Genomic DNA, 16,685 nt, shown 5'->3' on the forward strand with positions numbered 1-16,685 from the left:
AAAAGACATTTAATCTGCAAAATCAGAACCAGCTCACATGATCTCGAGGTGGAGGGGGGAACATGGGCGAGACCCAGGGTACCAAGAGAGGAAAAAGTATGTAAAATCTGCCCCGCAGGAGAAGTAGAAAATGAGCAGCATGTACTCCTAACATATCGAGCATATGCGCAAATCAGAGAATGTTATGGGGGCAATAGAAGCAATCCGAAATCCCTACTGGAGTGGCCAGCCAAAGAGCTAGGCAACTACATAAAGGAAATTTTAGAATATTGCAACAAAGTACTTGGTCTAGCACACAGGCTAGCACAACAAGTACTCACTGCATAGCACATTTATGCTTTTATTTATGCTATTTTCTTTCAATGGATGTTAACAATCACTACTTGTTAATAGTGATCACTGTCCCATAGATCCTGAAGGTCTCATGAGGGCGTTAATACAATCAAATCATATCATACCTATGAGGTCCATAGGCAATGGTCTGTTTAAAAGCTGAGCTTCAAGGAGCTCACGAGGTGCCAACCAAGTCTTGAAAGTGTGCCAACCAAGTCTTGTAGGAGATCCTCTCGGCTGAGCTGGTCCACCTCGTGATATGTAAGCACTAAGCAGGATAGAGGGGGCCTCAACACTATACTGGAATGGGGGTAGCCTGTCTATATTGAGACCCCGGCTCTCAAACCATCTGCAAGTACGGGCATACCAACAACCGGTCCCCCTCTACTACTAGTGTCATGGAGGAGTGCAAAGCCAACCAAGGAAGCCTGCGTCGCCCTGAGGTGCAAGATCCATACTGCCGAATGCGGAAGAGAGATAAGATGACCTAGAATGCTGCATCAAGCTCTAGTGGGGGCGCCCCGAACTCAGCCGGCTGTCCAAAACAGCCAGCTCACTAGGCTGGGCTGCAAAAGGGCCCAACTCTCCAATAGCCTGCGAGGTAAGGCAAAAATAGGATGTGTAAGCCATTATGGGGGTGGAGAGGCAACAAAATGAGAGTTATCTGATAGGGAAGGAAAAAGCAGCACACGGCTGAAAACAGCTGCCACAACGATCCATACAGAGTTCTTTTGTCAGGGGAGGGTTCCCACTATTTCACCAAATACTCATTCCACACTCATCTAAGAAACGTTTCTAAGCATTTCAAGAAGGTAAAACAGCTTCTCTGGTGACACTGATGAAAAGGAAATGCTGTTGTTAAATCTGAGTGAGCACCTTAACCTCCTCTATATCAGCTGCAATTCTTCAAATGTTTGCTCTCCAAGATGCATCCTAATTTCCAGGGCTGAAATTGCTGCAATTTCAAGTAATACTGTAACATCAACCACTCTCTAAGGGGCCTTTCACTGGTCAAGAAAGACCACATTTAAGATATATTCAAGCCTTTATGCTGGCTTACAGCCATGATAAATTTCCCTTGACAATTTGAATAGGAAGATGCCAATTCCTTCTTGAATTTCACCTAATGCATGGAAGTTAAAATAGCATTCGTTGCTATCATAGGAGAGAGCAGACCAGAAGCATCACAAAGCACCCCTTCAAGGAGCCATAGCCTCATTTCAGGCATACAAATGCAAACAGTGATCCCTAGACATACCTCTCTGATTTATAGGAAGAAACAACTCTCTCAAGATGCCAAAGGCCCTTCCAGAAGCCATATTCTCATTTCAGGCATACATATGCAAAAAGTGAGCCCTGCTCATACCTCTCTGACAGCACATTTGTGATCCTCTTCATCTTTATTCTTCTTCCCTCTTGGAAAACTCCAGCTTGCCCCAGCTTTCCAACCTTTCACTAAGAGACACTGCAAAACAAATCATGTACAGGAAAGGAGACCCTAATGCCTCTAGATGAGGTGTTAAATAGTGAGATGATTACAAAGCACCAGCAGCACAAACTTACAACATCGACTTGAAAAAGTTTCCATCCATTCTCAACTTAATCATCAAAAACAGGCTTCAACAACAAAGCTTGAAATAATAAACCTCACCATGGATAGCATGGAAGATATGTTATTCCCCATGCACTGTCCCCGTAACTTAGAAAACAACAATGTATGTTGTACAGAAAAGAAGATCCTAAAACCTTTAGTTGGATTTTTGAACATTGCTTCCCATCTAAGTATGGTCGCTTGCTTTATTCCCAAAAGCAAGAAATGTAGACTTTCATTATGCTGAATTTGTGATGCCTGAAGACAAGAGATATTGGGGAATGTTACTTGCTCTTAATCAATTTGACAGCTTCAGGCTTAATTTCAGTATAGTATAGATCACCCGTCCATCTGCCACAATTTTTCTTACTTGTCACATGCTTGAACATTCCAAATCCATTGTACCTCCGCCTTCAAAGAAATGATATGTCAGTCTCACAGACAACATCCATAGTACAACCTGTAGACTGTTGCTCACTTTTTTGGAAGCGGAGGCAGAATGAGGCAGGACCAAGGCTTGGACTTAAGGAGAAAAGTAATATACAGATGGCTTATGTGCTGCATACTCTTAAGACAGATGGCTAGGGATTCAACTTTTCAAATGACAGAAAATAGTAACTGATTGGATCTTTACTTCAGTTCTGAAATGTGAAGTTGGATAGATAGTAGAAAGAGGAAAATCTGAAAAACGGTTTATTAATTGAAGAAGACATGAAGCCTTCTTAAGTTAACAAAATTTGCTCTCTGATCCTAAGAAGATGAAACAAGGCTGCTAGAAGCTTGAGAATGAAAGGGAGGCTGAAAGGGCACTAAGAGAGGGCTAAGAGATTGACGGGTGCGAGAGGCATGAAAGAAGGCAAGGGGTTAAGAGGGCATTAGCAGAGAGGGTTGAGAGAAGTCATGGCGGTAAAGAGGGGGCTGAGAGAGGTTCGAGAAACGGAACTTAAGCTGAGGAGATAGTTCCTGTTACTATCGTAGTACTATGTTGGCTGACAGTTGTTAGGACATGTCTCTAAACATATAAGATGGCAACCTCTTATATTGCAGTATTTGTAACCACTACCAGAAGTAGCTTGGCATCCTGTCTTGGCCTTAATTGCTAATCACCTTGAGACTGATGAGCTAGCTCATACAATCTTGGAAGGACTACCCATAGTGCCATGGCTAGTTTCTCACAAGTCACATGTGAATTGGTATTTGTTAATAAAGAATGAGTGTAGTAGGACTTTGGAATAACACATCATAGAAAGCTCTTGTAATGATTCAGGAAAGAAAGAGTAATAGGGATATGCATAAAATTGGAAAGAGAAATATGGAGGCATTAGGCAAGTTTTTTAGGGGTTTTTTCTTTTTAGGGTGCCTGACGGAAGCACCTTATAATTAGGTGTGTTCCAAAAGGCGCAGATCGAACAACACCTTATGATAGAGCTTCGAAATAACCATGGCTCAGAAGACTCTTGTCAAAAATAAATTACTTTAATGACGTAATGCTAGCAGTAATATACTGTGATAATCAATCGGCTCACACATTAGCCAAGAGTCTAGAATATCACTCTAAGACAGAGCACGTTGATGTTAGCAGAGAGAACTTCGTTAGAGAAAGAGGAAGAGTGTTATTTGATGAAATCACATTGCAGCATTGTGATTGCAAAGAGAACGTTGCAAATATCTTTACCAAACCACTTTGGAAAGAGCTTTTCGACAAGCTCTTGGTTTGGCATTCCCACTAAAGGGGTGTGATAAAATGTAATGTTCAGTCCCCCTTCCATTCCTCACAATAATCATCTTAACGGAAGGCCTACTTCAATGACGTTGAATGAGAGAATATATTATGGATTCATCTCAAATTCATGTTTTCATATTGTGTTGTGCACTAACACAAAGAGTGCTAAAAAAGCAAGGGTTTGGAAACCCTAAGTTTGTATATATTCATCTTTTCAACTATATAGCATACAGTTTAGTCATTTGTGGTGTGCTCTCCAGCTGTGCCCTCTCTCCTGATCCCCACTCTTCTCCTCTATTATTCAATGCTTTTCCTCAAGAGCCAAAAAAGCTTGTTTTTCCAGCATTTCCTCCCTATTCTTGCAGAAGGCAAAAATCTGCATCAACCCTATTCTTGCAGAAGGCAAAAATCCGCATCAACCCACTCTTCCTGACCCAAGCCCAAGTCCACCTTGCTGTTCTGTCAAAAAACAGAGACCAAATTTCTGTTATGGAATGATTTTGACCGATATCGACTAGAAATCGTCTGCCCCAACAAACAACAGCAAAGCCTCCCTTTTGCCTAACTTGATCCTTCCAAATCTTGGAGGTCGATGAAATCATCATGAGCAAACAGAAATTCTGTCCATCCCTTCAATCTACGAAATCGCTACTGAGCAAACCAGCCTACAGGGGAAGGCTCTTAACTCCTCACGTATTCCTAGCCAAATCCCATCAACCACAACCTACATTCACCAATTGATAGGACACATTGTTGCTCCACAACAGGGCATGTAACATTTGTTCATGGAATCGCTATGTTTTCCTGCTTAAGTTAGTCCCAAAATAGGGGGACACCACTTCTACATGGAACTACCCATGTTTCTTGACCAAGCTGCCTCCCATCACCCTTCTTCACGAATCAAGTCCTGACTCCTACCCACGATTGTAAATTTTGGAAGTCCAAAGCAATAACCACAAGCATACTGGACATCACAACTCCCACATATCTCGTGTTGGTTCCATGTGTCATTGGGCTCCTTTGATACCACTGTCAAATCCCGTCCAGATCTAATATACCTTTGTAAGACTAGAATATATCCAATCATACAAATTTAGATTTTTTGTTGTTCTAAAGTCCAAAAATCTACACAAAAAATAAAAAGAGAAAATGAAAGAGAATTAAAAAAAGGTAACAGAAACTTTTTTGAAAAACAGAAGGAAGACATACTTAGCAAGCAAAGCAACACTTATGTCGCCATCAGTACCCAAGCATAAGCAGCTATACTGTTAAATCCCATCCCTATCTAACCCTCATCACATCCGTAGTAGTTATTACCAACAAACATCTATGGGGCAGGCAAACTCACCTCCCAACTCACCCCTGAACAAACTCCAACTCCATCCACAGGCTATGCTAAATTCCTTGGCGTCCCATATCACCAAAGCCCGTCCAGCAGGAACCCACAGCACAGCATCCTGCATCTGCCATGTATGTAGGAGCGATCCAAGCCCGGCCACTCTTATATAGAATGGCATCCCACCACAAATAGCATACTCAGCTAGATAAAGCTGACTGGCCCTAGTTATTAATCTTAATCTCATGGTCCCCTAACCCTGCTAGATTAAGTACACTAATCCAGAAATTAGCATTCCAGGTAAATAACATAAGCATTGATAAGGGCAGCACTACAGGTTTTACACCTTTCCAAGAAGGGGCAAAAGGGTGGGTATAGTATGTTCACACTTATTTAGAACAACTACGATGAAGGTATATTATTTGTGCTGGGGAAAACAAGTTTTGTCCTTGAAAGGGTCTTAGTCAATCAGATCCAAAATACCAAAACATTCAACCACGTGCGGTACAAAACTGAAAAGGTTTCGATTTGACAATTCGTGTAGCTTTCCAGTACAATTATCAGACGGAGGACGAGTATCCCTAAACAAACTTCAGGTCGTTTCAGAAACGAACGTTAGCGGAAAATGGACATGTAACGGCAAGTTTATTTCTCTCTGTAAATATCGGCCTCTGTAATCGGAGAACGTTGTGTCGAACATAGCTTACTTTCTCGTAAGACTCATCAAGAATGATGGCACCGGTCACAGGCACCCTGACTTTGTACAGAGTAAAATCTTTGTAGATACCGTCGATGTGCGCAATGTAAGGCCGAAGTGCCGAGCAGCTTTGGAACACTTTTCAGAATTAAGGTAGACGAACAGCACTTATTTTGAGTAGCTTCAAGAGATGCAAGGATACTCTTGTCCTCATAAAACCAATGAGCCTGCTCGAATATTTGAGTAGGGACTACAGCGATGCAAGGATACTCAAGGACGTAAACTCGCGAAGGCTGAGAGATTTTAAGGATGGGAATTGCTCCCTCGTGTTGTCCTCGTAAAACCAATGAGCCTGCTCGATTAGAAATAAAATTCTTTCAAAAGATTGCAGCTCTTCGTTGGGTGCATTCAATACGAATCGGCTGCACGATCCAGCAGGGAGTGCATTCCATCAGAGACGTCCACATGCAACATTAGAATCCTGCATATATCAACCTTACCAAAATTTTCTGATAGTACGATCCTCAAATTCTACATGGATCCCAACAAGAGAAACCTCTCGAAGCCATCAAGAACAGCTCGCAAATTTTTCCAGTATCGGGACGAATGCGAACAATGAGTGAATTCCAAGCAAATTCCAAGGCGAGATTTACCTGCAAAGGTCGTCGAGAAGCTCCTGAGAGGGCTTCATGGTTCGTGGAGGAGGCCCGCTTCCGGTCCGCATCAGGATTCCCGCCATGCTCCCAAACACAATAAAGGTTATGTAGCTCTTTACAGCACTCATTACCCTGCTCTGGCTGGCGCACTTTGATGTTTCCATATTCTCATTATTTATTTTCCCTCTCCATGCTTTTCATTTCATGTGCCAATACTCAAACATCACAACTCGTGAGCACTCCCTTAGGTTCTACCATGTGCAAACGAATGTCAAGGTGAATGGATGATGCAACCATTTGCAAATGCAAAGAGATTTGCAAACTCTATGTGTGTGTGTGTGTGAGAGAGAGAGAGAGAGTTTGTAAAAAAAAGAGTGTGTGTGTGGGTGTGAGAGAGATAGAGAGAGAACCAAAATAGAAGGGGCCACTTGGCAAGAATATATTTTTGTGAGTGGGCCTCATCTTGTTGTTTTTACCAATTGAAATCCTCCATCTTTTCCTTCTCTCTCTCTCTCTCTCTCTCTCTCTCTCTCTCTCTCTCTCAGCTTTCCATTCGCCCACTTTTTCGCGTACCATTCTGGGTAGGTTGTTTAGGGAAAATTTTCATCTCTTTTTTGTCATTGGTTGGGACCATGTCATCTCCACCATTTCCTCATGTTTTTCTGTTCTTTCTATTTCACGCAGCCCCAATGAATGCCATTCACCTTGTTACAAAAGTGTTAGTATAGCACTGCCTGGAAGGCAATGCTAACAAGACAAAAATAGAGAAAGTGTTGCAGATTGTCGTTGCGTTTAAGGTCTTAGAGGTAGGATTCACAAACAAGCGTAGATGTCCTAGCAAAAGGGATATCCACCACGAATAGCATGCTGCCATTTCAGTTGTCCACCCTTAAATGGTTTCACAAATGGGCGCAGACATGCTTATGTGGCATCCCAATAAAGTTTGGGTAGAGGATTTTTCTTGGGCGGCAGTCCAAGGCCGCCCAAGAAAAAATGGAGGCGAGAGAAGCTGTGTTGCCGCATGATTTTAGGATGGCAACAAAGGTAACACTATTTGGTAACAGACCTTGCTCTTGCAGTTGTGCATACACTCTAAAAGCCTATTCGTTCTCTTCTCGCTCAACATATGCCATGATCATGGTATTCCATGTTACGACATCACGGTGAGGCAATTCATCAAAGACACACTCTACATCCTCCATGCTCCCATATTTTGCATATATATCCCCACTAAGGTGGTTCCCACAAATACATCCAGGTCAAAGCCACTTTTTACTACTTGGGTGAGGATGGCTCTACCTTGTGTGAGGCACCCTACTTTTGTAGAATTAATCTCACTTTGCTTCCCCTATTCCAATGAAGCCAAGCTACTGCAAGCCTTAAGAGCACGAACAAAAGTACAGTCATCCGGCTCTACACCCCTTTGGAGCATCTGTGCATATAACTCAAAAGCCCCCAAATAGTCTTCTTGCTCAACATACCCCATGATCATAGTATTCCACGTAACCACGTCATGGTTAGGCAATTCATTGAAGGCCCCTCGTGCATCCCCCATGCTCCCACACTTTGCATACATATCCACTAAGGTTGTACCGACAAATATATTTGAATCCAAGCCATGCTTTACTAGTTGGGAATGGATGGTTCTATCGTTTGCTAGGCACCCTACCTTTATAAATTTCTTATCAACTAGCCTCCCTAATTCAATTGTTGTTGGGCTACTACGAGCCTTCAATGTACCAACAAAGTGAGCATCTGGTTGGACACCTTGCTTATACAAATCTAGAGCTTGGGTGCTATTTTCTTGCTCCGCATAACCCAGGATCATGGTACTCCATGTAACCACATCACGATGAGGCAATCCATCAAAGATACAACCTGTGCAATGCAAACAAAGAACATGAGGATAGAAGGCTTACAACATATCGATTTATGGTGTGATGGAAGCATTTACCCAAAATGTCCAATCAGAAAGTCTACTTCTCCATTTTCCAATCCGACAACACTCTTGAAGTTTGGGTAAGTCAAAACATCGAGCGACTACGTTCAAGCGAGCCCAAAGTTGGAGCGATGCTTATGAGAAACTTTGTCTAAATCTGTAGGAGCAATAAATTTTTACTAAAAATGGTTGAATCTACATGACACTATTATAGATTGTTTTTAATTATTTTTTGTATGATTCTTGGCAACTTACAAAGATTAAACTTACTAGTGGATAACTCATAAATCCATGCAAGTCAGCAATCATTCAATGAATACCAAAGGGAAAATTCTTGGCAACATACAAAGAGAAACCTATTATTCGATAATTAATAAATACATGCAAGCTAGCAATCATTCAATAGATACAAAAGGGGAAATGCTGCAATGTCTACACCTCGAGGCAATCACTCAGAATTATGTAAGGTAGCACGTGAGTTGAAGGGGTTTCTTTATTTTATGGAGTTACATATATGGCAACAATAGTCCTACCGATGATATAGAAGCTCCTCCTAGCAAAATCCCTCATAAATAACTATTTGTAGCTCATCGATTTTTATGCTACCGACATGATTTGATCCATTTTGTACACAAAATGATCACATGAATAAAATGTTTAAACTATGGAACTAATAAATTATTGATCACCTTATGACCATGATGATGCTAACTAAATATGGATCACCTTCATATGTCCTTGACCATGTATACACCTCTAGGATGGAGGGAGGAAACCAAGGACCCAAACTCTATATGAGAAAAATCCATGGTCATAATTAAATATAGAGTTTGATAAGGTCCGGCTCTCATGAAACAAAGATAAGTATAAACTTTCTAAATATCTAGAATTTTGAAACTTTAACATCATGAATGTATTCATTCATATCATTCCGATCATTTTGACTACAAACATGACCATATTTGGAGTTTGATTGACTAAGTTATGGTCCAAATAAAATTGGTAAGAGGAGCCTCCTAAGAGGCCACGATATCGTGGCCTCTAGGGAGAATCCTCCTCCCATTATTTATTTGCCTTGAAAATGGAAATTGCACAAGAAAAACATATAGTTTGACCCCTTTCTCCACCCCTCCATCATTGACCCTTGAAAAACATTGCCAAATATTTTCAGAAATTGTTGTTTGTCTACAAGACAATTGATTACTCACAATATCATGGGTAGGACAACAACCGTAAAAGTAAGCAATGCATGCTACTTTTTGAACATAAAACATCACACTAGAATGTCAAAATTTATGAAATGCCTCACTCGAACCGTCGCCTCACTCGAACACAGTCGCTCAAATTCTGGTAATCCTCCTGAAGTTTGTAGGTGATGGCAATAAGTGTGGGGGTTAAAGGTCACTGTGCCTTTACCCCGGTTATGTACAATACTCAAACACATATATAAATGAATGAAAAAGAAGATTAGGGTGGTTCTACACCCATGAAAAGTTGTGGCTCTCTGTCTCTCTCTCTCTCCTTCTTCTGTTCTTGCTTCCGTTGAGAGCACTCTCAACTGGTATCAGAGCCCGGGTGATCTAGCTGAGCGTGTGTGAATGCTTGAAGCTCAGCAGCTCTGTGGGAGGAAGGAGAAGCTCTATGGGAAGCTTTGTGGGTGACTTTACTTGCATCCGAGTGTGTAGAGACCTTGGAGGAACCTTTGGAAAAGTCACTTTGGTTTTGCGAAGTGGTTTTGAGAGCCTGTTAAGTGTTTTCAAAGAAAAAGTCGTTTTTTGAGCTTTTCCCTGTTCCGTTCGATGATAGAGACTCCATATTGACTTGTAGAGGCAACTATTGCTTGCTTTTGGTGTCCACTTCACTTCAGGAGCTTGGAAACACCTTCATTCTTGAATCTGGGATCATTTCATTGGATTTCTGACTCACTGTGTCAGTTTCTGCGTTTTTTGCCCGGGTGTTGGAACTCAAGTTTGGAGCAACCATTTGCAGATCTGTCAATTCCGGTGGACTCAAGAGGTCCTAAAACTTCTATGTTGCTCATCATTCACACTCCGATGGAGTTTACAAACAACTCTGTTTCCAAAAACATTTTTCAGTCCATGTGTTGGACCCAGTGATTGAGACCACGGTTTCCAAAACCGTCTATCCCATTGCGTTCTGGACGCCCAAAAACCCCTACCTGTCAGTTCTTGCGCAATTCGGTGGAAGATTTTCAGAGTTATAGATCTGTGTGTATTCGATTTCGTCTCTCTGTTATGCATTTTTCATTCTAAGGTTTTGAAACCTTAGATTTATGCCACATGGCAGTGGATAAGTGTTGATTCCCATTTCTTCCCATTTCTCACTCGTCGGTTGGGATTTTGGAGTTCTAGCATAAGAGAGATATTTGTAGATTTTCTTGCTGATTCTGATTATGCAATGGCGCCCATGTTTTGAGGCATCTTAGGTTCTATTTTCAGTAGCGGTCATTACCGTGGGACTATGATTTTTTGAGCATACCTTATGCAGATCACTCTAGTTGCTGAGCAGTTGCTGAGCAGTGTGCGCTCATTCGTGGTGTGCATTGGGTTGCAGTGGACGATTTATAGGCCATTTGGATGCATTACGGTCCTTATTGGATGCGCTGATAGGCCCAAATTGCCTTGTGGGATGCTATTTTTTATGGACGCTTTGCACATGGATGCTATTTTATGCTGAGGGACAGCTTTGACACATTGCAGGTGATGCATTGATAGTGCTATGCTCTCTTGGATGAGATATTCTTGATGCATATGCCAGTGGACGGTGTTTATGCTTGAGTCATTTAGCACTTATTGGCATTTTCTTTTGGGCCAGATTTGCTCATATGGATGCATAGTATATGCACATGAGTCAGATGCATCTTTTGATGCTTTGAGCTTTGAGTTTTGGTGATATTTCACTCTATTGTGGCATACACATTTGGGTGCACTTGGTATTTGGTGTGATTCTCTCTTGCAGGGACTAGCATTTGGGATTTTGTTTCATTTGCATCATGGCATCCTTTTCCATGTCTGAAAAGGAGTTTTTCAGCATTAAAAAGTTTGATGGGACAAACTTTTCTTTGTGGAAAGAACAAATAAGGGATGTGCTTATTCAAAAGAAGCAGATTAAACCCTTGGCAGGGATTGAAGCTAAGCCTGCAAATATGTCTGAGGATGATTGGAATGAGTTGGATGCATTAGCAAAGTCTACTATTAGACTTCATCTTGCAGAGTCAATTTATTTCATGGTAGTAAATGAGCAGACTACGGAAGATTTGTGGAAGAAACTATGGCCACTTATGAGAAGGAAACTGCCTCTAATAAAGTTTACCTCATGAAGAGGTTGTTTGAGCTGCAGATGAAGGAAGGGGTCTCCATTGCTTCTCACTTGAATGAATTCAATATTATTTTCAGCCAGCTTCAGGCTCAGAAGATGAATTTTGATGTGGAGACTAAGGCAATATTTCTCTTATGTTCATTGCCATCCTCATGGGATACCTTCCGTATAGCTGTCAGTAACTCTACACCTGGTGGAGTACTGAAATTTGATGATGTTGTGGGTAGCTTGTTGGCCAAGGAGATTAGACGGAAGTCTATGAATGGCAACAAGCAGGATGCAGCCTTAAATGTGCAAAGGGGCAGATCACAGTTCAGGGGGAAGTCCCAAGAAAGAGGGAAGTCTCGTAGCAAATCCAGGGCACAGAACATTGATTGTTACCACTGTGGCAAGAAGGGCCATATGAAAAAGGATTGCTACAAGCTAAAAAGAGAGCAAAAGGATAAGAAAAAGAATGCAAATTGGGGTACAAATCAAAGGAAGAGAGTCCAAGGGAGGACAAAGGAAAAGTGAAGATCGAGGAGATCAATGCAGTCACACATGATAGTGATAATGACGTTCTCTTCATGTCTAGTTTATCTGCAAGTATCTGCAGAGTTGCTTACCACTTCAGATGATGCATATTCCCAGGATTGGATTTTGGATTCTGGTGCTTCATCCATGTTACTCCCCATAGGGAATGGTTCTCCACTTATGACAGTGGAAAGACAGGTTGTGTGCATCTTGTAAATGACTATGCATGTGACATAGTGGGAGCAGGTGACATAAAGTTTTCTTTTGCAAATGGGTCTACATTTGGTTTGAAACATGTGAGACATGTGCCTAATGAAGAAGAGTCTCTATGATCTTAAGCAAGCGCCTAGAGAATGGTATCAGAAGCTTGATGCTTTCATTCGGTCCCAGGGTTTTAGAAGGAGTGAAATTGATCACTGCCTCTACACTAAAAGGGCTAAGGATAGTAGCTTGATAATCCTGGCACTATATGTGGATGATATGCTATTGGCTAGCAAGAATACTTATGAGCTAGATGCATTAAAGGCCAAGTTGCATGAGGCCTTTGATATGAAGGATTTGGGACTTGCAGGTCATATTCTTGGTATGCGCATCACGCGTGATCGGAGTAGGAAACTCCTTTGGCTTTCACAAAAAGAGTATGCTACAAAAGTATTGCAACGTTTCAATATGGAGGGGGGGAAGGCAGTGAGTACTCCATTGCCTCCATATGTGAAACTAAGTCATATAGATAGTCCCAAATCAAATGAGGAAAGGGCCATGATGGCCAAGGTTCCTTATGCATCAGCAGTTGGGAGTCTTATGTATGCTATGATAGCTACTAGACCAGACATTACATTTGCAGTGGGAGTTGTTAGCCGGTATATGGCTAATCCAGGAAAGAGGCATTGGGAGGCAGTTAAGTGCATCATGAGGTACATGAAGGGTACCAAGGAGATGTGCATCTGCTTTGGTAGAGGAGACATGCGTGTACTTGGGTACATAGATTTAGACTATGCAGGGCATGTGGATAGTAGGAGATCCACTTCTGGTTATGTGTTCACATCTGTAGGTGGTGCAGTGTCGTGGATGTCTCACGCACAGAAGTGCGTTGCTTTGTCTACCACAGAGGCTGAGTATGTTGCAGCCACAGAGGGTTGCAGGGAGGCTATATGGCTTGATCGGCTAGTGGGAGATTTGGGGATTCATAAAGGTGTACCAACATTGCATAGTGATTCCATGAGTGCTATTCAGCTAGCATGGAATCCGGTCTTTCATGCAAAGACAAAAAACATTGAGGTCATGTACCATTTCATCAGGGAGGTACTTGAGGACAAGCGCATAGAGCTTGTCAAGGTTCATACAGATGATGACGCTGCAGATATGCTGATGAAGAGTCTACCTAGTCAGCGGTTTGAGTATTGTCGTGTATTGATGGGCATTGGATAGTATGTTCACTGGTTGTTCTCCTTTAAAGGCACATTGTCCTTTAAGTGGGAGGTTGTGGGGGTTAAAGGTCACTGTGCCTTTACCCCGGTTATGTACAATACTCAAACACATATATAAATGAATGAAAAAGAAGATTAGGGTGGTTCTGCACCCACCAAAACTTGTGGCTCTCTGTCTCTGTCTCTCTCTCTCTCTGTCCTTCTTCCGTTCTTGCTTCCATTGAGAGCACTCTCAATAAGGGCTTACTTGGATATGTCAAAACTCAATCTGTTACTGTGGAAATATACAAAGGCCTATACCAACAAGATATGGAAATGAAATTGCAACAAATAGAAAAAATTTATGAATTGAAAGAGTAGCTATGGAAAGAAATTGAAGAACACATGAAGACAAAGGTGATGTTGAGGAAATCCAGAACAAAAGCCACACCCTTAGGAGATAAACTCAGAAATAGGAAAATTCACAACCTTGCGGATTTGAATGCTGGTAGTGGAGGATGCAAGAGGATGCAAGTGTAGAGTTCAAGAAGCAAGGTAAGTCTTCTTTTGCTTTTGCGATTTTGAATGCAACACAAAGACAATGATTACTTGAAGATAACAGCAATTGAGCTTAGAAAAATCATTTATTTGCACTTGTTGTAGGAAAATTCTAGAGCCTCTAAAAGAAAATGTTGATCATAATGCCCCTCCAGTGAAACAAATGAAAGGTTTAATGTCAAGTACAATTGTGAAAAGTATGCTAGAGGAGAAAAAATTCAAAACTTAATTAAAAAAAAGTGTTGTGCAATAGCTCTAGATAAAAATAATATTGATGTGAATGTAAGAAAGGGCACTCGATGAGAGAGGAGTGAGCAGGAAAGGTTACACTTTCATTTTCAATGCATTATCAAACAACAACCTTGAAAATATCAAAGGATAAAATGTGTGCTCTTGATGCCGAAGTCTATAGATGTGTGGAAGTTAAGAGGCCTTCTCAACCAACAAGTAGATGATTATGTTGGAAATTGTATGCATATTGAAGGAGTATATGAAGGTGACAAGGGGACCATTATATAAAACACTTTTAAGAACATCTTCAACACATGCAAAGGAGAATGGTTGAGTTTTATGGTATGACATTTGAAGAGTGCTAGGGGCTTCTGAAATTTGTTATAAAGCTAAACGAATGTGAAATTGTCAAGGAGGAAAAGATTAAACAAGTGATCACCATCACTGTAATGAACAAAGCTCTTGATCCCTCAATTACATTAACAACAGACTTTGAACACTTTAGTGTGCAATCAGAAAAGCGCATTTGGTGGCTAGCTGCATTTGAGGTAAGCACACACTTGGATAGAAAGTGGTTTTCTTAGAAGTATAATGCATTTATTAATGTGTGATTCATTAATTGCATTTTCAATGGTAGGTTAAGATAGAGGACCACCAAACTCTTGATTAGGTATTCCAACACATAGAAATACCTATAATTATTAAAGATCAAGTTCAATGAGGGTATCTGCATATTGATAGCAAAGGTGATTTCTAGGTTGATTGACATATGGTAGGTGACCTAAGAGTAGGTTGATTGGCATATGGTTGGTGACCTGAAGACCCTCAAGTGTATGTTCAACATAAGCAAAGGAGGTAATTCTAAATCTCCATGCCTTTACTACAAGGAGCTAGCATATGTCATGGATCCCAAATAGTGGAGGGAAGTCCCTAACAGAGATAAGATTGACTAGCAATATATAAGTCAGTGATGCTCAGCTGTCCACTAAAGCAATGTGCAATCCAGCAATCCAACATTGCAGATTGCTTCTCAGTGTTCTAGGCTCAATTATGAGCAGGCAGAAGAGGCTAGTTGGGAGGAGTATACTAGTGGATACCTCTGTGAATCGTTTTTGTCAAAAAAAAAATTTCAAAGGTGTTCTTGATATTGCTTTGTGTAATGTACATATATGTACATTACATGCTTTATGTCGGATAATTGAAAAGCTAGTATTTTTGTACATTGGTTTTGCCTGGAAGCTTCTTCCTAAAAAGCGTAGGAAGGAGACACTTCAAGTAATTGAGAAAGTATTGTCGGACATTGGTCTCCATGGAGGAGATGTTCATATTAAAACATATCTCAAAAAATCAAAAAATGGAATGGAAGTGCCCATCAAGACATCTATTGGTGGATTGAAAGGTAGAAGATTTTTATCACAAACACAAAGCAAAAGAAAACCAAGGAGTGTGTGCGAGGAGCAAGTTTTTTTTGGCAACCCACTAATTTTTGTTCCACCTATTCTAGTTATTCCACTCTCTCTCTCTCTCTCTCTCTCTCTCTCTCATGTCAACCCTTTATCCCCTTCTATGTCTTACTCTGTCACTTCTCTCTCTACCCCCTCTCTCATGAGTGCATTGCAATGCCTCTCTCTCTCTCTCTCTCTCTCTCTCTCTCTCTCTCTCTCTCTCCTCTCTCTCTCTCTCTCTCTTTGCCTGCATGAAGTAGAGAACGATCCTTGACACTTTGTTGTACCATTTTGTTGTGGAATTGAGTTGTGTTTTTGAGTTTCTTTTTCTTTCTTCTTTGTATCATGTTTTTTATTTTCAAAGTGCAAAATGGGTTGTGCAATGATGGCCACTACAACCTTACTTTTCAACACTACATTGGATTCCTCTCATTTATGTTACAACACAATTGATTAAGGGACAACAAATCATTAAGAGGAACAAATCATTTATCTAAGAAGAGGAAATCACTGCACTCAAGTCCGTGCTACTCACATATTTTTGATAGTGCATAAATATATAGAAACCAAATTTATTCCACAAAATCAATCCTCGATACATAATTGGGCCAGGAACTATGTTCCACAAAAATAGATTGGCTACATAATTGGGGTTGTGGGAAATGTTCTTCTACTACCAAATATGAGTTGCAAATTGTCCTCTGTTAGCATGGGTTGGTGTATGAACATGTTCACATTGGCATCTATCCCAAACACACGGAGGTAGACAAATGCTTAATAGAGGAGCATATACTCCATGTGATCTATAGCTTCCTTGGCTCTCTTGTCTTGCTCGCGCCACGGTTAAAAAATATCCTTGGTGAAGTGTGTGCTCATCAACCTTCTCATGTAGTTCATAACCTTCATCCCTTGGGTATC

General features: G+C 41.0%; 1 protein-coding gene across 1 annotated transcript; it reads right to left on the reverse strand.

Annotated features, from left to right (window-relative positions):
• Positions 1-1,215: 1,215 nt before the first annotated feature.
• Positions 1,216-6,708, reverse strand: DCP2 (decapping 2). The gene is made up of 5 exons (XM_087375875.1): positions 6,334-6,708; positions 5,951-6,102; positions 5,691-5,818; positions 1,700-1,798; positions 1,216-1,288 (listed from the first exon to the last, which is right to left on the reverse strand). Exons 1-5 carry the CDS (start codon positions 6,498-6,500, stop codon positions 1,226-1,228), a joined length of 609 nt encoding a protein of 202 aa, XP_087232001.1. The 5' UTR covers positions 6,501-6,708; the 3' UTR covers positions 1,216-1,225.
• Between the last annotated feature and the right edge of the window lie 9,977 nt (positions 6,709-16,685).

This window comes from Dipteris shenzhenensis, chromosome 6 (assembly GCF_047967505.1).
Source record: "Dipteris shenzhenensis isolate YYH24624 ecotype China chromosome 6, Dip_SZ_1.0, whole genome shotgun sequence".
NCBI classification, from domain to species: domain Eukaryota; kingdom Viridiplantae; phylum Streptophyta; class Polypodiopsida; order Gleicheniales; family Dipteridaceae; genus Dipteris; species Dipteris shenzhenensis.

Bases quoted from the DNA above. Each gene is read 5' to 3' on its own strand.
- DCP2 (XM_087375875.1), bottom strand. From the start codon at position 6,500: ATGGAAACATCAAAGTGCGCCAGCCAGAGCAGGGTAATGAGTGCTGTA. The intron at 5,819-5,950 runs GTATCCTTGCAT...AATTCTGAAAAG, and splicing joins TCGCGAGTTTACGTCCTTGA to TGTTCCAAAGCTGCTCGGCA. The intron at 1,799-5,690 runs GTAAGCTATGTT...TTTGTTTTGCAG, and splicing joins TTGATGAGTCTTACGAGAAA to TGTCTCTTAGTGAAAGGTTG.